Source organism: Phlebotomus papatasi, chromosome 2 (assembly GCF_024763615.1).
Source record: "Phlebotomus papatasi isolate M1 chromosome 2, Ppap_2.1, whole genome shotgun sequence".
Lineage (NCBI taxonomy): Eukaryota > Metazoa > Arthropoda > Insecta > Diptera > Psychodidae > Phlebotomus > Phlebotomus papatasi.
The window spans coordinates 70,037,949-70,061,567 of NC_077223.1; the positions used below are offsets into that span (position 1 = coordinate 70,037,949).

General features: G+C 33.0%; 1 protein-coding gene across 1 annotated transcript in view; it reads left to right on the forward strand.

Moving 5' to 3' along the window:
* The window catches only part of LOC129801018 (uncharacterized), a 104,912-nt gene that overhangs the window by 39,349 nt on the left and 41,944 nt on the right, over positions 1–23,619 (forward strand). The window contains exon 2 of the mRNA XM_055845773.1: positions 20,261–21,448. Within this exon, the coding sequence (XP_055701748.1) occupies positions 21,087–21,448 (362 nt within the window). The 5' untranslated portion in view covers positions 20,261–21,086. The remainder of the gene's footprint in view (positions 1–20,260; positions 21,449–23,619) is intronic.

The window sequence follows — 23,619 nt, forward strand, 5'->3', positions numbered from 1 at the left end:
GCGCAAGATTTAAACCGAAGTGTTAAGGTTAATAGTGAAATCCTTCACTAAAAAAAGGATTTAAAATTGCTAAAACAGGGTTAACTCATGTTTACAGTTTAAAACCTTTTTAAAATTAAACCGTGGCTAACCCTGTTTATAGTTGATTTTAAACCTTGCCTCAAATAAGCTCTTTTCTGAGTGTAGGTAACTAAATCAAGTGATAAGCTTTTTATAGGAGGGTCTTTTAACCACATGCAATGTTTGAACTTGTGACTTTCGATATTATACTCCAAAATTTCGCAATATTTGTCCACACTCTACACAGCAAAAGAAGTGTGAAATTTTAACACTATAATAGTGTCAAACAGTCAAACTATTGAATTGTAAAGTATGTAAAAAATTTCTAGTACTGTAGTTATGGCATATAGTAATTCGGGGACAGATGGGACATTGTATGAGATGGACCATTCCATCTCCTATCCACACCATACGTACGATATCTATTTCGTTTGGTCTGTATAAGCCCTCTAACATTTTAATGAAAACCTCGAAGTTACAGCTTTGTAATGCGAGAAATTGGAATGTAAATTTTTGAATGTCCAAGGATGTTCAAAAATTCATTGACTCAGTGGAACTGCCAGCGATATGTATAAGCTACACTTTCTCAAAAAAGAAACTCCATGTTTGGTGTTGCCCCACCGAACATGGGGTTGCATCGACTTATGATTTCTATTTCTCATAAGTCCGGGTGACTTTGTCCGCTGCGGGTAACTTTGACACCCTGCTGTTCGTAAGCTTTTCTTTAACTCTAATGTTTAAGAACGATTCTCACCGATTAGACATGGTCGGATAGGCAAAGACCATTCCTAAGTTCTAGAAGTAAAGAAAAGCCTACGAACAGGAGGGGTCAAAGTCACCTGCATTTACGGTGTTAATTAAAATATCTAAGTGTTCAGGGCTACCCCGTGTTCGGTAGTGCCCCAGTTTCACCTACAATGAAATAGCATTTTTTCTTGGCTAAGACTAACTCCCTTTTCTTCTACATTATTAAAATAAAATAAATATATATTTGATAAAAATTGGGATGGTCCAGGGGGGTGACATTAGTTCTGAAAAATGCGACCGGTTTTAGTGTAAAGTTTTCCCTGTTTTCTTACACATTTCACAAGATATCTCCAAAACTACGCAGGTTGCCAATTTGTAGTTTTCGGTTGCCTATTCAATATTAAGTTGGCTTTTTTTGTATTTATATTTTTTGCTAATTTATTCTACACTGACCGAAAACAGCTAATAAACCCAAGAGTTTTTCGGCACACTAAAAACATATGGGAAGTATGGGAAATGTCATGCTCGTGGGATGGTCTATCTCTCCCTGACAAACATAACTTTTTGAAAACTAATTTTTCGAAGTGACTATTCTTATTTAGGCTTTTCTAATATTGGTTTCTTCAATCTAGACTTTTCAAATTACAAACCAATTAGATAAGTTTTTAACTCGTACTAAAAACGTATCTATAAAAAGATGATCTATCTCTACCGGAATGACTATAAATATTTTCAACAAAGTTTGGAAATTTTAAATTGTTGAATAATACACAACTTTATGGTATTTTTGCCAAGTGCCCAAAAATTACCTTTATAGTTTAATTACAGTTTTTAACACTATTATAGCATCAAACTCTGTGTATTTCAATCAAAATTTTTAAGTTTTCAATAAAAAGTTTCGCATACTCAAACACATGTGAGTTTTCAACAAGTGTAAAAAGTGTTCAAATACAAAAGCTGAAGTGCTTTTCTTTCAATTAAATCTAATGGGAATACGAAAAAACTTTTTTGTATCCGCCCTATCTTAGGTCGTGTTGACGAATGCCTTCTATGATCGTCATACTTTTGTTTTTTAACCTTATAAAGGCGAATGGGTTACCGGTGACCCAAAAATGATTTTATTCCTACGGCCATCTAAAGCTGTGCTTTTCTCTGAAAAGTGGGAAAAATTTTCCGACCACCAATTTGAGCCTCTCGTTCTTAAATGATTAAGGACCCATTATATATCACAATAAGAGACAACGTGTAAGTCACCAGGATTTACCAGAGTCACATTCCACAGAATCGCGCCCGCAGGTTTACCTATACTCCAAGACCCTTGTTCAATAAGGTGTCTGAAGCTGAGATTTCATAGAGAACCCCTCCACGTAAACCGGGAAGGCATCCTTTTGACGTCAAGGCATGATAGTGCATCCGGGATTTTTAAAACTCTGAAGCACTCGCCTCGAGAACATATGACCCGGGAGCAGTCAAATGCATAAACACGCCACTTTCATCCTCACAGTGACTATTCAGCCATACAAAATACTACAAGACAACAAAACCGATTACCGATTTTTACAAGAGGATCTGACACTCTATCTTGTATACATTTCGCTACAACGTCGAGAATTTTAGCATTTTCTCCCACACAACGGAAGACACTAAACATTTCCTGTCTGTTTCTTGAGAATTTAGGACATTAAAAAAAAACTCATATGGAACATGAATGGAATACTCATACACATATTGTAGCAAAAATTTTATTTATTTTTTTAATGCTTCGAGTAACTAAAGGTTTTTATCATAATCTGCATTATCAATGTCTTCAGAAGGATCAAATGAAATAAAATTTTACTGTGATTGCCGAGCAAAGCTAATTTATAACAATTCTTTGAACATTATAATACTGCTAAGACTTACGAATGAAGAATGTTGTACTTCAGAACTCTGACTGACAGTATAATTGGTAAAAATTAGAAGCTTAATATAATAGGGTATGATCCGTGGCACTGATCACATGTACGAAATGTAAGCATTTATCTTAAGGTACGTTGGCTAAATTTTGATAATTTAATTTGTGTGCAAAATAATGAGGATGAACTGGGACAGTAATAAACACGGGGTAATTGCAAACATTGTGATCTTTTTTTTTAAATTAAACACTAGACTTCAGAGAACGAAACCGACATGAATTATAGATACTACAGGGATCTTTGTAAATTAAAGAAATGGTCTCGTTTACAACGACCTTGTGTTTACTACTCCAGTATCCCTTATCTAACAAAAAAAATAATAATAAACCAAAATTTACAGACATTAAACTATTTATTAGTTTACTTTGCACAAGAAAGAACAAATTCAAATTCAACTAACTTTAAATTCATAAATTTTAATAGTACTACTTTGTGGTGTGAATAATAAATTATGAGAACACTGTAATAGTTTACTGCGTACTCTAAAAAAGTTGTTTAGTAGTTTAATGCTTGCGGAGAAGCATTTATGTTTAGTATTTTCGACTATGTCACTTGAAAATTTACCCAAAATTCCGTAAACAGACTTAAATGTACTGGGTTATAGGACTTACCTGCAATTTGAATTTCTTATGATTTTCTTACATGTCTATAAATCTTCCTCGTAGGAACACCAAGTCGCTCCTTGGAATGCAAAGTTAGATATTTATTGCTCGAAATTCACTGAAAAGGCTTTAATATTTTCTCTACTTTTGACCCTTAAACTATTTATATCTTCCACATCCTGAAGTCCACTTTTTTAAGATAATCCTCGCGAATCAGATGATTTCTGAAAAATTAAGTCACACTGATTTTTCGTCTCTTCGTTGTATGTGTTCATAGCTAGGAGAAAGTTGGGCTGGGCACTTTTGAATTAGGGCACATTTGAAATTGGTCTTTTTTCCAATTTAAAAATAAAGTCTTATCATGATGTAATTGAGCTTCAGAATTGGTTTGAGGAGCTAAAATTTGGTCCAGTTACATTTAGAAATAGGAGAAAAGTCAAATTTCAAAACGTTCCCAATTCAAATGTTTCCCACTTCCCCCAACTGGTCAAATGGATAGAGATAAGAACTTGGAGTCTTCGGGGAACCCTCTAAGGTTTATTAATTTTCAAATGTAAGTTAATTATGCAAGATATTACTACTATACACTCGTTTAATTTTGAGGTGATCTATTAACCATTGTTTAAAATGGTTATTAACTTGCTCAGGTGCGGGTTTGTTGGAGTTCAGCAAATTAAATTGGAGTTTTAATAATATTACAAGAGTTGCGCAAATTAGAAATTTTGTATATGGTAAAAATTCATATATTTTTATGTTTAATAACGGATTGAAGAATTTGTAAAGCTGTGACGTTTTGCCACCTTATGCTGCCCAATGAAAATATCTAGAGAAAGGCTTTCAGGCTTCGCACACACTCTGATTTCAAACATTTCATATTTTTCCAATATTCTTTAAATGAATCTGACCTTGTGGCAATATATTTTAAAAGCAAATTTTAAGTCACACATTTTCTGAAAATATATGTCAGATTCATTAAATGAATATGGGAAAAATATGAAGTGTTTGATACCAGGGTGTGTACGAAACCTGAAAGCCTTTCCCTACTATCCATAAATCCGGCTACAAAATATTCATTCAGAAGAAATCATAGATTCCCAAACATTAGACTTCGTAGGCGTAAAATTTTTGTGGTCGAAGCTGGGGTAATATTATTCTTGTTTTAGTCAGTTTCAAAAGTCAATTATATGTAGGAAACAGTATATATCTCTCTGTTGAAGAATACTTCAACTTTGATACTTATCACTTATCACGTTCTGTCTTTGAAATTCGATTTCTTGTGAAATCCTAATCTGTATAAAATCTACGTGCTTGATATTTTAGTTAAGAGAATGTCGTGTTTTTATCCTTGACATCTCTAATAATATTTGTATTCTAATCATTTTATTTTATTTATTTTTAAATAAGCAAAAATAGGTAAATGAATAGGTAATAGGTAAAATGAAAATGTAAAATTCACAAACTTTCCCTGAAAATTTTCTAGGCATACGATTTTATAAAAACTAAGCGAGCGATCGGTATATAAAACATAAGTTAAGTTCTATACGAATGTTTACTACTGTGTGATTATAATCACACCTATTTTTGAATACGGTAAATGTGATAAATAAACGTACAAGAGTGTATTGAAGATAGCAGCTTCTGGTTGAAATTTTATTTTTACTGTGCGCAATAAATTTGTAAATTGCACTGTCGAGACAATACTTAATATATAGTGAAATTTCGGTGTATAAATAACACCATTTCGCTTCACGTTTACGATATTACGATGTCTATCGGAAACTCTAAATGTTCCTGAAATCGCATTAAAGTTCCTTATGACAACAAATGGCACATTTCACATCACTTGCAGATAGCAGTTATAGGAAATAATAATGCGGATAATAGCGAATAATGAGCATGAATTTACGATACTTACAGATTGTGAAATATCGATGCATAATGCTATATGGTCAAAATTTGTATAATCCATAAAACATCTGTTTATCGAGTAATAAAGCATCATTCTGCTGATTTTTTTTCACCTAAAAATCAAACTCGAGTATTATGCACAGAATAATGAGATTTCAGTTGTAATTAAAATGATTTTCACTTTGCACTTATGGAGATATTTCCGTAAAGCAAACACATCCATATTTACGGTAGAACAACCATCCCGTCAATATTTACTGCGAGAGATTGCATCATATGGAAAACCAATCATTGATTCTCTATTTAAGTAATTGATTCAATAAATTACTGTGCTTTTAAAATTTGTTTTCAATGAACTGTGATAAGTTTTAACTCATCAATCTTTTAGTGTAAACTGCATGCGCCATTTAAAATAAAACATTATTAACTTGTGATTAAATAAAAATAGTCCATTTGCATTCTCTAATTGACTAGAGCTTTGAATGTTTAGAATGCTTTCAAGCCCTATCTAATCGGCCAACATCATTGAAAAATATTGCGGAATTCATTATTTAATTGCAAGTGAACAACACTTAATGTTGTGTTTTTCTAAATACTCTAAGGATTCGTAAAACTAAGAACTTTCAATTGTGTTTCAAGACTTCAGAATTGAAAATAAATAACAGAAAAACTTTTCCATCTAAATGAACACATAAAAATGAATGATAAATTTTTACAAACTTTTATTGATTTTATGGATAAAGACATAAAATTATTTTCGCTCACCGTTAAGTTTACGAAAGTATCTAAAGTGATCAAAAAAGCTATTTCAAAGTTTTCTAATAGATTTTTTTATTTATCTGATAATTTCTCAGGGTTGATAAACTATAGATTCTTGAATATTTTTGGTTTATATTTGTTTCTTTAATCAATTTTATAGTATGTATAATATCAAAAATTTAGAACAAAATCACATTACACGATTGTGTAACACAGAAGGTATTCAAATACAACACAATTATGTAGGGACAATTGTGTAAAAACTTGATGTAGGGAAAAGTACCATACTATCCCTTCGAAGGTTCATACCTTCGAATAATATGAATTTCCCAAGGAATTTCCTTTAATCTTTCCTAAGACTCACATATTTTAGTGCTCGAACTTAAAGAGAGAGCAGGTCTTTTTTTTCAACTTGTCACTGTTTTGGAGCTTAAACGATAGGAGATATCGACTTTCAATCTTCGATGACCCTCAATAAAAAAACACTATCTCTCGACGTTTTATTCCACCTCCCTACCCCCTATATTCTCACCAAAACCATGTTTTTTGGTTTTTCTCAAAATTGGCCCAAGCTTTTTCAGTGATTTTCGGATATGTTTTAGAGGTAGTCCAGGCGAACATTTAGCCCAACATACCTATAATCGGAAAATTGGTCATTTTAAAATATGGAAGGTCAAAAGTCAACTACTTTAGAGTACCTATTTTTCAACCGATTTGGTTAAATTTAGATTTTTTGGAAAGGTATTGAAATTTTGAACGAGACTGCATCGGTCTTCATCGGTAATGAACCGGTTAAGTACCGATTTTTGAATAATTTTTCATCCCCTATATAAGAAAAATTCTCTAAAAACAATGTTTTTTCTGTTTTTTCTCAAATTGGCCCAAGCTTTTTCAATAATTTTCGGATATGTTAGAGGTAGTCTAGGTGAACATTTAGCCCACCATACCTATGATTAGAAAATTCGCCATGTTGAATTACTGAAGATCAAAGATAAACCACTTTGGAGGACCCATTTTTCAACCGATTTGGTTAAATTTGGAGTTTTTGGAAAGGTATTGAAATTTTGAAAGAGATTGCATCGGTCTTCCTCAGTAATGAACCGATTATGTACCGATTTTTGAATAATTTTACATCCCCTATAAGAAAAATTCTCTAAAATCAGTGTTTTTTCGGGTTTTCTCAAAATTGGCTCAACCTTTTTCAATATTTTTTTTTAATAATTTCTTAATGGCTTTCTCATTGTCTATAAACAAGATTAAATCAGCAGTAACCCAATGTGCATTCAAAAATATGCTAACGGAGAGGACTGTCTTGTGAGTTCGAGCATTTCGCAAAGCTCGGACTCTTTGCCATCTCTTTATTAATATTAATAAGCTGATTATCAATGATTAATAATTATGTGATAATTGTGTGTAAATCTCTTAGAAAAAATATTTAAAAAAATCACTTTATTAGAAGGTATGAACGTTCAAAGGGCGTGTACTTTCCTCTAACTGTTTGTATAACATTTTAAATTTACTGTTTTTTTTACAAAGACCATGTGCATCGACATAACGATGAGTAGGGCAAGTCTTTCAGGCTTACCTACAAACCGTGTCGATTCTTTAACCAGAGGTGTGCAAGAACCATTTGCAACAGAACAAACGTCAAATAAAACTTGTACGTCATTGATCAAAACGCTACCCGAACAAACATATTTTAACGTTTATTCGGTTTCAAACAGTTCTTGCACACCCCTGCTTTAACTATGGCAATTTATAATCCCATATCACAAAATCCTAGGAAATCCTTAGATTTTTCTCTAGAGGAAAATGAAAATTTAATGGTGATTTGTGCAAAGGCTCAATTAAGACTCCGTCTTCGCACACGGGTCATGTCACCGTAAACAGGCTATTCTACCGTAATTTTTGAACCTGACACGAAAAGTTTTGTACATCATTGAGGCTATTTACACTTACACCGCTCTGCATGGGATTGAGATTGTCTCAAAAGCGGATTTTGGGACAATTCATTTTTTGAGACTTAATTGTCCCAAAATTTATTTTGGGACTTAATTTCAATCAAATACGGTGGTGTAAATAACCTCACTGTTTAAACGGAATTCTAATCTACTTGATTAAATAATTTGCACTGAAAATTTAACATTTTGACGTATTATTTATAGAAATAATTGATTTCAAATATAGTAACGATAATAAATACTGCCACAAATAATTGATTTTTCTGAAAAGAAAAATTCATTTAGCAAAATGTAACATAGGTAAGAATAAATTGCTATGTAATTGCATAATAATTCACCAATGAGCAAGTTGTTATAAAAGAAAGTGCGAAAATGTGTTGAAATGGGAAAATTATTGTAAGAAATCACTAAAAGCGATTTTCCTTAATTTTTGCAGACTTGGCAATTCCTTTTTATTTGGCTGCTAGACGACAACTGTAACTATAATTTTGATTTTTTCTGTAAAATTGTTGCCAAAAATATGTCACAACAATGCAAATTAATTTTTTTTTTTGAGAAATTGGCTAAATTGCTGGATGTGAGCCACAAATACTATTTATTCATGATGGTGCATAAAGTTTGAGGGATTTTTTTTTCATTTTTATATAAACGTGATATGAATTTATAAATGAATATTGTTTTATTTAATGGTTTTGAAATTGTATAAGTTGCTAAAGTTTTGCGGTTTGTTAAGTAAACAAACGTGATAAGAATTTGTTTAATTTTGAAAAAATTAATAATACTGCTGTGCAATTTATTTTCTTTCACACAAATTGAAGGATGCACAAAGGATCTCTTTTCTGCTTCTTTACTGCTCAACTTTTTATTATTGAAGTAAAATACACAATTGCAAAATATAAATTGTTCTCCAAGAAGAAATTTATAAACCACTGGATGTATCGTTTCAAGAGACGCTTTTCATAATGTATTTCACTTGAGAAAATAGACTATGTGGTTTTGTAATAAAGTCAAGAATATTGGATGTGTTCTTTTTGCAACTTTTCGAGACTTACACTTTAAATATTGACTGAGGCATTTAATGAAGCCATAAAATTCTGCAAGTTGCTGAAAGACACTGCCACTGTCAATGTGAATTGTGTTAAGATTTAGCCCCTATAAGCTCCTTTATCTCTGAGCCAGAGTCAATTGTGGCGCGCAACTTTATCGTTGAAAAGCAATTTCAATTTTCAAGTTTATAAGATGGTCACAAGTTCATCCACCCATCCTTTTCAAGATTTTCGCCAAATTAGGCAACACACCATCTCCCAATTTTCTGCTTCACATACAACATATCGCCCGCATATGAATGTTCTTGTACTAATTCAATACGGTTCATTGTTGTCTCACTGTGAGTGGGGAAAAACATCTAGAATATAATATTATGTAGAGTATGGAGAGGACGTATTTGTGAAAATATGCAAAAAGCTTAAATCCCATATAAATATAAGAGCTTTTCATAACGCTGGATTATATTCCATCGTTATTTTGAATCTCTTTATTTTCAACTCATACTGCGAGAACCCCCGACATTTTTTTCATACTCAAATTCATGCCATTCCTTCCCTATATTTTTTTTTATAAAGCCAATAAAAAATTGGCTTATAATTTTTTAATGGTTCTCAGACCTTTTTCGCACTCAAAATTAATTTCATCATTCGCCATCCTATTCCACAATGGTGATTAATGGTTTCTGTCAAATCCAAAATGACTCGCAATACTGCCTCTCATGTTTTGGGGTAATGCTAAAAGCACATTTTCATTTCATATCTCAACACACTTTTCAACTACCCAAATTACTTAACATGGACCCATTCTCCATGTACAACTGACTTCCTTAATATATTCATAAAGTGAATTAGTCTTGGAATGGTTTGTACTATAGAATGAAATATATTTTCATGTTAAGAAAATTCAAATAAAATTTAAAATTTTTGTAGGATAGAGGGAAGAGGGGTACCTTTGAGTTAAGACAGCTTAGAAATTAGATTTTTTATCCAATTTTTAAATGAAATTGGGCTTTATCATGATGTAATTTAACTTAACAATTAATTGGTTAATAAAGTCCAGTTTCATTTAAAAATATGAGAAATAAGCCCAATTTCAAATCTGTCCCAATTAAAGGTGATCTGTTTCCCCCTATACTGCAATTATGATTTTGAGACACATAGGACAGTATAATCAATTGAAGTAATTGTAGGGGAAGTTTTTCAGGCTTCGCACACACTTCGCCTTCAAACACTTCATGAGTTTTCCATATATTTAGTTATGAATCTGATATTTGACCTATCTATTCCATTATATAACCAGTCTTAAGTCACATTTTCCTGAAAACATTGGGAATCTAGCCTTGTTTTCTAGTTTCATCTACACTTCATAGGCCAATAAATCAAAATACTGAAGAATTTATTTTTATCTATTTTATTGGTTCTAGTGTTTACAGTGTAAACACTAGAACCAATTTTCGTAAAAAAATTGCTTTTAATAAAAAATTCTGACGTTTTTGCTTACATCTACAAGGACAGGGGAAATTTTCTTTAAAAAGGCATTTTTTAAAGAATTTTCTGCTAGTGTATGGAGACCTTTAAAGACAATTTCTATAGAGGAGACTGGACAGAATTAGTGAGTAAATGATTTTTTTATAGTATAGGGTAAGGGCTCATAATTTTGTCTAGTTTCTTATTTTGGACACTTTGAGGATAAAATTGGACACTAAAAATAAATTGATTAAAATTATGGATTTTTATTCCAATATTTGATGAATAATGAATTCTATCTAAATATTTGTTCTTTTTGGAAGATTTTAACAATAAATACGTTAAATTTTGAATATGATTTGATTTAAAATTGCTTTGTTGAAAATTCAGTGTGAGCAATTGCTTACGAGAAATATGACAGAACTTCGTGTTTACTTCAATCTTATTTAGCTGTGGTGAAGTACTAACAATGTTTCTTCGCTTTTTTTGAGTGATATTATTAAATATTCATTGAAAATTATGTTGATTCACGTTAGTGGTGATTTGTACATTTGACCTGAAGTGAGATTTGCCTTGTGAATTATATTTTTCGTGTGAAAAATGGGAAATTTTTTAAGACATTTACCAGTGAAGTGATACTCCTTATTTTGGACAGGTGTTTTTCTCACGAAATTTCGTGAAGTTTTAGCTTTTGTGATGACTAGGTTGGACAAATGCCTGGAGAGACAAAGGAGCATCATCTCCTCGAAAGAGATGTAGCGAGAAATGTCTTGAAAGGCTCCCGGAAAGGCCAGGGAATGAGCGAATCCACACGTACTTGGAGTACCGAAGTCAACTCACTTTAATGAATGATATGGAAAGTGTCCGGGCTTCTTGTGATATTCTACGTTTCCCTTACATGAACAGGAAGAGCACTTGGTAAGATTGGTTCATGAAATGAAGAACAATGGGCATCCTGTTGAGGCGGATTAGCTGTCCAAATTTACAGCCAAGTTGTCCAAATTAATAACCAAGTTGTCCAAAATAAGAATCAAATTCATCTCTACATATCAATGCATTTTTAAACGTATTAAAACTAATTTTAGTAAAAATAAGATGATAAATAGCTTGTCAAGTTTCTAAACAACCCTTCTGAAAGAAGAGTAACAAAAAAGTCAATTAGTATTGAAAATATCGCACTTCAAACTTGGAACGTTGATGCTTATAAGCAGACTGGGCAAAATTATGAGCCCTTACCTTACATTGTCTTTGGATTTAAAGACAATTTCTATAGAGGAGACTGGGCAGAACTAGTGAGCAAATGAAATTTTTCATAAGAATACAATTTGTAAAGAAATGTTTGTATCCGGCTGAATTATTTCAATGGATAGGAAGGGAGGTGTTTACTTCAAATAAATAAAGATTTCTTCAATATTCCTTTTAAAGCAAACTTATATGTAGCATACCAATATCTTATATTATCCGTGACTATTTCTGCCACGGTCTCCCTTACTGATAAGAAAAACTTTATATTAGAGTTTATGCACATAATGCATTTTCATTATTTACTATTTTAATTACATAAATCAATAGAATTTCAAGCGACAATATATTTTTTTTAATTGAAAAAAAAAAAGAAACTGTGTCAATATTAGAATTCATAATATCATAAGGCTAAAATATCCGCCACAATTTGCAGATTTCCCGCATTTTCTGCATCATTAAAATCTGAATATGCGGTTGCATTGTTATTAGAGACCAATACGAATTATTCCAAACACTTTCTTGTTAAGTTCAGATAAAGTTATATCGTAAAAAACACTTTAGAAAATAGTTTATCAAATATAATAGAGTTGTAGGGAAGCTAATACTAGTAAATCCTAGTAAGTTAATTGATGACTTTTAGCAAAAAAGAAAGGGTCTGTCCTTTGCTTTTGAAAATGAAATAATTTACTGTTGATTAATTGGCCACAATTCAGTATCCCTGGGGCTCACAATCAGCCGTGTTGAACGGATAATAGAAAGTTGGGCGCTGTGGAAGGAGTTGAGTGATGGGGCAAGGAGTGTGTTTCAAGAGTGTTGAGACCAATTCATTTAATATCGTCTAGCGCTATACTGACAGGAGCTTCAATGTGGGTGGTCGTGATGATGACGAGACGCTGCAAATTGTTTTATTATCTGCTCCTAGTGTTTATTAATTCGATAAGATTTATCGATTATTCCACACTTCTTCGTGCTAAACTTCTACTCATTGGGGTATTCTCTGTCTGCTTTTGGTAACCACACTTGTTTTATCTTTCCACCAAAAGCTATTCTCTGACTTTCTCCCATTCAAAAGCAGAGACAAATTACAACTTAACAAATTAAACTTTAGGACATTTTAAATAAAGAAGACGGGTATGCCTATCAGATTTGCAGAAAGCTGAAACTCGTGTCTTAGACTCTATGCCTTGCTACTATGCAGAAAAACTTATTTAATGGTTTTCCAAAATCATGGAAAATTAATATATTTTAAGTTCTTTTAATTTCGCCATTTGTTTTAATTTATTCAGTTCACAACTGATTTGCACCGATACATTCACATTACTTGTAAATAAAAATTGTCTTGAAGTAATGCATTAGGGTAAGTGTGCCAAATTTCGGCATAATTGCATGCAAGCGCCAAAGTCTCAAGTTTGAAATGTAATATCTTCAATAGAAATTGATTTTTTTACTCCTTCTACTTAAGGAGTGTTGCTTAGAACCTTGTAGACAGTTTATCGTCTTTATTTTCTCTAAAATCATTCTTACTACATTTTAAGATGAACAAAAATGAAGACATAGCAATGGTGATATATTCCGGCCACCTTCATTCTCATAGTTCCTTGCCCTTCAGAAATTCCTCCAATGCCTTTTTTACGTCATCTTGTTTATCGAAGCTATATTTTTTGTCATTCTTTTGCATTATATAATCTCTAGAGTATGCAAAAACTAAGAATTCATGGAAATTCGAGGAACAAAAAAGGTGGACGAAATTGCAAGCTGGCCGGAATTTGGCACACTTACCCTAACTACATTTGGATTAAAAATAAATTTATCAGTTCAAACCTGCTCGAAATACGAATACCTTTAAAATGAATCCATACTAGACTCAATCAATTGAGAAATAAGCTCTCTAGCCTCTTTATACCTTACGTTGAAAAAAAAATTATTGCACAAATGATTCAGAGCTAAGATTGTACATGGACGAAATATACTAACTTAGCTTAAAGGAAAAACCCCATGGAGCGTTTTACCATAGAGCTAAACTTACGGAGAGGACACGCTGGAAATTTTTTTTGAAGGAGAAAGTGATGCGTCTTCAAAAATAGAAATGTAATAAAGCTTCCTCAATGAATGTGCTTTTAATTGTTCTTTAGAGCTTAAATAAAATTTGGTGAACAGTACTTAAGTCCAGGATTAACTTTTTGGCCAAGAACTGGAGTGGAGACTGTTTATTGATGAAGTACAGTGAGGGAGTGCAAAAATAAATTTCCATGATCAGTGAAAAGCTCGAATCTGAGGGTACACTGAGAAAAAAAAGAGGCTACGATTAACTTTTTTTCGTCATAATTTTAACACTTTTCGGGTGTAAAAATATATTAATATTTTTTAATGGTAATTTTACACCTTTTAAGGGTAAAATTAATATGAAAAAGGGTAACTTTAACCCATAATACACCTAAAAAGCATAATATTTACACCGATTTCGGATCAATACTGCAGGGTAAAATTAACATTTCCGGAATGTTATTTTAACTTTTTCGGATTTCTCTCAGTGTATCTTTTAGTAAGTAATCTTGAAATTTCTTTTTAGATATCCAACCACCGTGGGCCGCTATAAAAAAAAAAGTTCTTCCGTAAAAAGAAGAGAATATATTTCCGATTTTTTGGTGTGACTCACGCGATTGGACATCTTTTTGATAACAACACTGAGAGAAATCCGAAAAAGTTAAAATAACATTCCGGAAATGTTTATTTTACCCTGCAGTATTGATCCGAAATCAGTGTAAATATTATGCCTTTTGGGTGTATTAGGTGTTAAAATTATCCCTTTTCATGTTAATTTTACCCTTAAAAAGGTGTAAAATTAACATTAAGAAATATTGCTATATTTTTACACCTAAAAAGTCTTAAAGCAATGAGGAAAAAAGTTCAGCGCACCCCCGTTTTTTCTCAGTGAAATCAGTGTAAATATTATGCTTTTTAGGTGTATTAGGGATTACAGTTACCCTTTTTCATGTTAATTTTACCCTTAGAAAAGTGCAAAATTAACATTAAAAAATGTTGATATATTTTTACACCTAAAAAGTATTAAAGTTATGAGGAAAAAAGTTAATCGCAGTCCCGTTTTTTCTCAGTGGAGCTATTAATTAAAAAACGTTAAGTGATAGAATTCGTTGTAAAAGTGTGTACATCGCCCGACAAACCATTAATTTTATTTAATTTTGGAAAAACGTTTTTATATGAAATCTGGCACAGATTTTTTATTTGAACGTCCTCTCCGTAGTATACCTCTGAGGTTTTAACGGTACCCTAATATGCGTTTAAAAGGAAAATTAAGAAGGTGAATAATTCCAATTTCAAAGGTGCCCCACTTTTAAAGGTACCCCACTTCCCCTTGCCCCATGTTTGGTGGTGCCTCAGTTTTTCCTGTGCATTATGTTCAAACAAACTTGAAGTAATTTAAAAATACATTGTGAGATTTTTTACGACAAATAATTTTTACATTCTTCATTGTATTTTAAATTGGATTTTATCCTGAACTGGACAATTAAGTTTGCAAAAAAACCTCGTAATCCAGATAATTAAAAAAATACTGCGAAACTTTAAAACGTTCTTTACTAGAACCATTAGAGTTGCATATATTTATATGTATATTATTCTAGTTTGACATATTTAATTATTTTGGTCCTTTTATCATTTAGTAAAGCTCTCTTTCTCGCATTTCATCCACCCAAAATGCGCTATGTAATCCTCAAAAGCGCCTTGTGTCGTCTACCCACCCTTAATGCTTAAATGGATTGCTGCCCAAGTTGTTGTCTTCACGTGGAAGGAAATATTTCCATCCACTTCTAGGATTGACATTGGTAGAAGAACTGTGTGAGACACACTAACCCATCTCAAGTGTTTCTGGCAGTTTATTCGTGACACAGCTAATCCCTTTTATCTCACTGGAAAAATGACTTTTGCCCATGGAAAATCCCTCATTTGGAACTTGTCTGTATGCGGTGCATTTTTCCTTCAGATTCGTAAGTAAAATAAAGCATTCACGATGATGCCTTCTAATTCATCCAATTAATGATTGAGGTAAAAATGGATTTTTCTGACCGTGAATGTGTGGAAAATTAATGATGTGAAAATTGATGAACAGAGCGAATCACGTCTCATAAGGCGGAAATTAGAGGGGCACAAAAAAAAGACAAGGCATTCCGCATAAATTCCATGAGACCCAACGAACATTCCAAGAAAGCTCATAAATCTTTTGGACGACTTATGGCACAGAAATAAATCGAAATGGAAAATCCTATAGACTCATCCCTGAAATACTGAATGATGCGGGGGAGTGATAGTGTGATTTTTGGGTGAGATGGTATCGAAGAACATCAATATATCTCTTCGATTGGTGCGGGATCTCCCGAAAAAAGAGGGTGGATGATGGTCGCCCGAATGACTTTAGTATTGTTCAGCATTTCAATAAATGTTCCCTCCAAGCATCACATTCCATTTTCTATCACAATACACTACACATTTTCCGTCCTGGAGCCGCAAAAAGGAGCAAAGCTCAATTTTATCGCATTGCTATTTACTGTACAGGGTCCACCGTCATTTGTCCCTTCGCCCCTCCGGACAATAGAACTCCATGGCTGAATGTAAAGTGGCAACAATGCAAATGCTATCGGAATAGTCTACTAACAAAATTTGATTTTACCAGCAGGAAAAATTGAAAATCAATGTTATAGTAATGAAAATTGTCCTCAATACAGATCAATCACCATTGAATTTTCTCAAGGTAAACAGAATATGCGCTATAAATAAAAAAAAATATCGCGAAAAATCAAAAAGCTCCATTTAGAAATTCTGAGAGCTTTGTACACGAGAATAATATTTGCACAACTTATTGTTTTGTATTATATTTACAAAATTCCATCATCAAAAACCATGCATAAATGATACTTTATTCTGTTGAAAATAAATTTTAACAATACGCCTAATTTAAACATAATTTAATTTTATTTACATGATGCTAAAATATAATATAATTTTAATTAACTCTCACACCCTACTGTATACTCATAGGACTCCTAACACGCCTAACACAGTAAAAGATCAAATTATGATAACTTGTTGAGATAAGAAAAATTACTTGCCGATTTGTTGTCATTACGTCTTTGAACGTATACATAGGTGAACCGTATAAAGCATAGGTTTTTGGTTTTCAATTTTTCCTAAAAATGTTCTATTGAAGTGTGTTACAAGATCTTTGGAGGCCTCTGTTATGGACTCTACCGAAAATTATCCGAAATTCCTTACAATTCTTCTGCGGACGATTTAATCGATAAATTTTTAGAAATTCTCTATTCAGTAACTGTCCAAATGATTTGCACTTCCCTCATGTCCCTGTTGCTACAACCTGACTCAAACTAATTCTATAAATTAAGCTAATTCTAAATAATATCTTGACCTGAGTACCTATATTTATCTTCGATTGCTATCGATCGATTTTGAAGAAATTTTGAAAAGTTGTATCACAGATCGAGGATTTTACAGTAATATCCAAAATACATAGCACTCGCTCCCCTCAACGTCCCGTAAAACGATCTTCAGCCTAGACACTTAGCCCAGTTTCCGAAGGCCTCAAAATCCTAAATAAAAAGCAATTTTGTTGGTATTCCAGATCCTAATGGATCTAAATAAATCTTGACTGATAAGAAATTGGCTATAAGTGTTTGGTCTGAAGCCCGTATAACCCGAGGTATAAGTCGTTAAAACATAACAGGACTTAGGTTACGAATTCTCTTAGGATTCTCTTTTACGAATTTACTTTTAGGTTACGAAACAGATTACTAGGAACTTTTTATATTTCGGTGGCAGCCAAAATCCCGAAAGCCAAAATCCCGAAAGCCAAAATCCCGAACGCCAAAATCCCGAAAAGGCCAAAATCCCGAAAACCAAAATCCCGACAGCCAAAATCCCGAATTTTTTAAATCTTGAAAGGGATGAAATTATATGGAGGAAAATGTTTAGAATAATTTTCCAAGACACAGAAGATTTCCCTTTGCCTCCAGCAAGCGCGAGTGAAATCGTAGGAGTAGCTATGACACTTTTAAGAATTCGGGATTTTGGCTTTCGAGATTTTGGCCCATTCGGGATTTTGGCTTTCGGGATTTTGTCTTTCGGGATTTTGGCTTTCGGGATTTTAACCGGGACCCTTATATTTTGCTCACCTTCTGTACTCAAATTAAATTGTCAAAAAAAAGTTTTTGATTTTGGAATACAGCTATCCCACTCGTCCTGAAAGGGTTAAAGGTGTAACGGAGAGATCGGGAATCTTCATTTTTTCCATTTTGTTTTTTACACTTTTGTTTTTTCCCAGTTTGTTTTTGGAATCTTTGTCTTCGGTAATTTTTGTTTTTTGGAAACTTTGTCTTTGGAAATCTTGTTTTTCCTACATTTTGTACAATTTTCGTAAATTTTGTCTGTAACGCATTTTGCAAAAGTATATTTTATAACTTTTCGAAAATTTTCCTTTTTTTCAGAAAATTTTCATTTGCCCCAAAGGACGAAACTAAAAACTTCCCAAAAACAGAAAATTTCCCTTTGCCCTGAAGGACGAAACTAAAAATTTCAAAAAACACCATTGTAATATCATTATTTTATTTAATAAAATATACTTATTTAAAATATATGAAAGACAAGATTTCCAAAGACAAAGTTTCCAAAAAACAAAAATTACCGAAGACAAAGATTCCAAAGACAAACTGGGAAAAACAAAAGTGTAAAAAACAAAATAGAAAAAAACAAAGATTCCGCAAACCGTAACGGAAACATAAAGAATTGCGTTAAGCCAATTTTACCCATTTATGTCGTCAAGAATAGTTTGCTCGATGCGATTTTTTATCCTTAAAATTGAACTCATAATCGAATTCGCCTGGATTCAAAGTTGCAATAACTTCACGATCATCTGTAAAGAATCTCAGCTACCATAAGCTTATCTAGGATTATCACAGTTTTTAATTTGAAATCACAATAATAGATTCAATTCTCTTCCTTGCATTTAAGATAACGTTAAAAGCAGTTTTAAACTTCTTATATTAAGTATAAATAAAGTATTTGTTGAATTATTTACTTGTATACAGTAACCACTTTTTCGAGTAGGTTTTTCATAAATTATTCTTTTTGTGAAATGTGTCATAACCGTTGATTTGAGTTGACTATGGTATAAGCAATTTAACGTGCAGCCCACACTTTTAATTTTAACTTCAGAAACAATAACATAAATCTTTTCAGAGATTTATGGTGCTGCTGTTCAAGTACATACTCTTTGAATTTTCATTGTGTATAGATGTAGATCCTCGTCAGTGCTTCTAAACCATTTATATTGAAGGATAAAATGCCTCTAGTACATTTACCATTACTGAATGAATTTAAATTTTTTTAAACCTTTTTTTTTCATTTTGAAAAATACACTAACAATCAATTTCAATTGACTTTTAGAATTATTATCATCGTTTTCTTTTTTTTTAAAAATATTTTTAAAAAGAAAATTAGAGAATAGAATTATGATATTCTATTACTTTTCAGAAATTGATAAATTTGAAGTTTCCACTGTCTCTTACTTTGTTAATACTTCACTTGATTAAATCGATGGCTCCATTCCATACTATTCTAAGTCGACTTAGAATTATATTACTCCGAGAGATATGTTGTTCCTGGGACCGAGATCTACAACTGGTGAAAATTTGGTGGTCATCCGGCTTTCGGGTAACGAGATATTCAATTTTTTCGAAAAAAAATTTACACGGGCAGCATAGGAAATCCCCCAACTTCAAATGGCTCTCCTTAAATGTTGTCATTCTGAGATAAAATAGTATGGAATGGAACCGTCGAAATATTCAATGTTGGTTATACCGAACTCATTAACATCAACCTGTCCTTGACTTCAAACCAGTAGAAACTTTTTTTTCTTATAACCAGGATGTCCATACAGTGCTGAAAGGGCTGAAAGTTATAAGATTGAGTTCAAAAGGTGCCAGTGGTTTCACAGGGCATCTCTACCATCTTTAGGTGAAGGAAAATCGATGATAGTGTAGCAAGTTGAATATGATCTTTGGACGCTATTCTATAAGAGGCTTAAATCATGACATGAGAATACATAAAAGCTCAATTTCCTCTGTAAATTCCGATAACGAGAACGCTATGAGTGAGCAATAGTCAACAGGGATTTAGGATTGGGAAATCGATTGGGATTATAGTGATATTTTAAAGGAACTCTCTCAATGGAAAGTTTCCAGTGATTTTCATTTTCTCAATTAGTATCTCGTACATGTCCCATAAGCTGAGAGTTTTGGGCTGTGGATGTGATGGAAATGAGATTATTGACATCCGTCATTAATTAAATAGGCAGCTTAAGTGAGGCAAAGTAGCAATGTAATTAATTTATAAATACACTTCCATTAGTTTCATCTCTTTCACATTGATTTCGAGGTTGAGGAAATTGCGTAATTATCTCTTTATTTCTCATTTTCTCTTTTCAGATTTCCCAACAGACGTTCACATTTGGAATATTTTGTGGAATGAATGCAAAAAATTGAATTATTTTCTGTGAATTTTCAATTAATTTATAGAGTGCTGATATTTTGATTATATGGGAGTATTTTCTATTTCTATTTTCAATTCAAATAGTTAAAGTGTCACTAAATATCAACTCTGTGATGTATGTGCCAGAATTTTGGGGTATAATCTGTTCTATAAATTGCAAAATTTAATCGAGCAATGGTTTTAGGGGACTTTTGATGGATTTTCCAGACAAATACCCACAAGAGTTCCCTCTAAACAAAATCACGAAGCTAAAGATGCGATGGATGATGGTAAAAATGGCATTTTCACAGTGAATTGGGTGATTTTGGTATTGAATGCCACGAATAGAAGGTAAAGAAATAAGGGATGATGGACGTGATCGAGTGCTATCGTGATAGAGCATCCACTTCGCATGATTACTTATGATACGTGTGAGATTCAGAGAACATTTCCCAAAGAGGGTGCATCTTGAGAGTTTGACATAATATTTGTGTTGTGTAGTTTTTCCAATCTTTTGGTGCTCTCTCTGGTTTCCAATTTCTCTGCTGAAGTGGTAGCTAAAGGCAGGAAGAAAAAAAAAACAGCGCTTAAGATATAACCACAGAGTGTAGATGAGGTTGTTCCATCTCCCATTTTCAACGCCACATCCAATGCCCTAGAAGTGGTGCAGTGCTAAAAGCGTAAGCTTACCTCAAATGCCAATGATTGGATACTGTGTGGCTTGAAGGACCAGACGAACAGAGAGAGCCCGATAAGAGTGCCAGTACACATGACATAGGAATCATGTTCACATCGTCGATTTATGTGTTGTCACTCGCTGCAATTCTGTGCCATGGATTTTCAACTCATCACAATGACACAGAAGCACTAAATTCCAGCACAGAGTATACCAAGAATGCGCCAGATACCGAGGAACCAGACCCACCCAGAGTTGAAGCTCTGCTGGGAGTTGGTGAAGATCAGGCTGACTTGCCCGTCTTCCCTCAGCGACCTGATGCCGTGTACTTTGTGGTGGCCGCAGTGGGTGGTGCTCGTACATGGGGCCGCATCCTGGGGCGCACCCTCCTCGACATGGGACCACCACTCAGCAGCCCCCAAGGACCGGTTTTGCGGCCCATTTACGTGGATCTTCCACAGAACGGCAGGTGAGTTTGATTTAAAATACAATTTGCATTTTTAATTATTATCAAGGAATGATTTTCCCGATTTTCTATTTCATTACAATCGACAATTTATAAGAATAGGTGCTAGATATTCTCGAAATCGAAAATGAATGTAAATTGAAAAAATACAATTTATATTATGATAATTTAAAACTTTGAGCTGAAATTGAATTTTATTTTTGGTTAAGAAGAAATAATAAAAAAAGTGTAGAAAAGCGTTTCAGGTTTTGCGAAATGCTCAAACTTCAGACTTCGATACTATATTTTAAAAGTACTTTCGCACCATTTACGGTAAAATTAGGTAATTTGGGACCATTTACAATTTGGGACTCTTGAGATTTTCCCACTGTATTGGATAAGCAAAGAGAAAATAAAACTGCAAAATAGAAGAAAAAGACGATTAAGAAGTAAAGGAACAGATTTCTTCCTTTTGAATCTCTAAAACAGTGAGAAAATCTCAAATGTCCCAAATTGTAAATGGTTTCAAATTACCTCAGTCTACCTTACCGTTTACCGGTTCACAACCGATTTGATACGGTTTGTAAATCAGTTAAAACATTGTCCAAAATAGTTCAGGGGTAATAATATTGAATTTCAGATGAAAAATAGCAATCGGTTTATTACTGGTCCATTATCGGTTTTTAACCGATTGTAATTGCCGATTCAAAACTTGCAAGACCTTTCCAATTAGAACAATTAGAATTAGAGCCTTTTAATCCTTTGATATTTAAAAACCGTTATTAGGAATGATTCGACAGCATTTTCGTATATAGACGAAATGTCCGCATACATAATCCTCTAAAACAGAGGTGTGCAAGAAACCGTTGAAATCGAATTAACGTCAAAATAAGTTTGTTCTGTTAGCGTTTTGACCATTGATGTACATGTTTCTTTTGACGTTAATTCGGTTTCAAAGGTTCTTGCACGCCTCTGCTCTAAAACATATCCAAAAATGAAAACAATGGTACGACGCGTTTTCAATCACTTCTAAAAACATGGTTTTGGTGGGGAAGAGGAGGGTATTAAGGGAAAATGAGAGCCATTGATCCCATGGTAGACTTTTTGAGTGGTCCTCCGAAGATTCTTAGTCGCTATCTCTAACCGTTTGCCCTGTGGAGGTCGTCACTTTTCAGAAATCGTCTAAATATTGTGCTATTGTACTATATGGATCAGGGGCCTCTCGACATTTAATTTTTCCATACGTTTTTGCATAAAGCCACTGAAGACTAATGGCAAGTTTAATCCTAAAGAGAATTGACTTATCAGTCCGATATATTTCGAAATCGTGCACTAAAAGCTATCTAAAAATAAATATTTTATAATATTCGCCGAAATAATACAAGAACTACAAGCAAATTTGTCTAAGTCGCGGTGCAATATGTGCAAAATTTTTACAAGGAAAAGTGAAGAATAGCCTCACTTTTTATTAGGCTTGATATGCCCTTGATATTGATTTTGTAATAAATTTGTAATAGATATTATATATCTCGATACGATAAAAAAGTGGCCACTACTCCTACCGATACTCTAATCAATTAGAACCGGTTTAGACTTGCTAGATATTCCAAGATCTTTTCAATACAACCAATCTTGATAATAAAGGTTGAAAAGTTAAGTGCTCAATAGTTTTTATATTTATATTTTAAAAATTCTGAAAAATTCTACAAAGTATTATTTTAACTGGAAAAACAATCGCTTTCATTTACGAATTCAGACTTCCCCTCCGTTCAAATCAGCTTTACAGTAACTTTTGACAATAAAATAAAAAATAATGAAATTTTGAGGCGTATTTTTGGAATATTTGGCTTATGACCTCTACACATTGGGAGCAATTTTTGTCAAAAATTGCTTTTTTGAAGGAAATTCCCTGCAGCGTTGTAGGGGGAAACGTCAAATTTCTGTCAAAAACGCAATTTTTGACGAAAATTGCTCCTAATGTGTAGACGCCTTTACAGAAAATATCAATACTGATTAGCTCAATTTAAGCACATTTCTCGTTAAGATAGAGAAACATTATCTTCCAGAAAGTTGTAGAGGAGTAAATTTCCTATAAAAGTATGTCTATTTGATATTTTTAGCGTTTGCGAGAGTAAAACGTCACAAATTATCCGAAGACTGACAAAATTTGCCCCAGAAATTTTGAGAATCTCCAC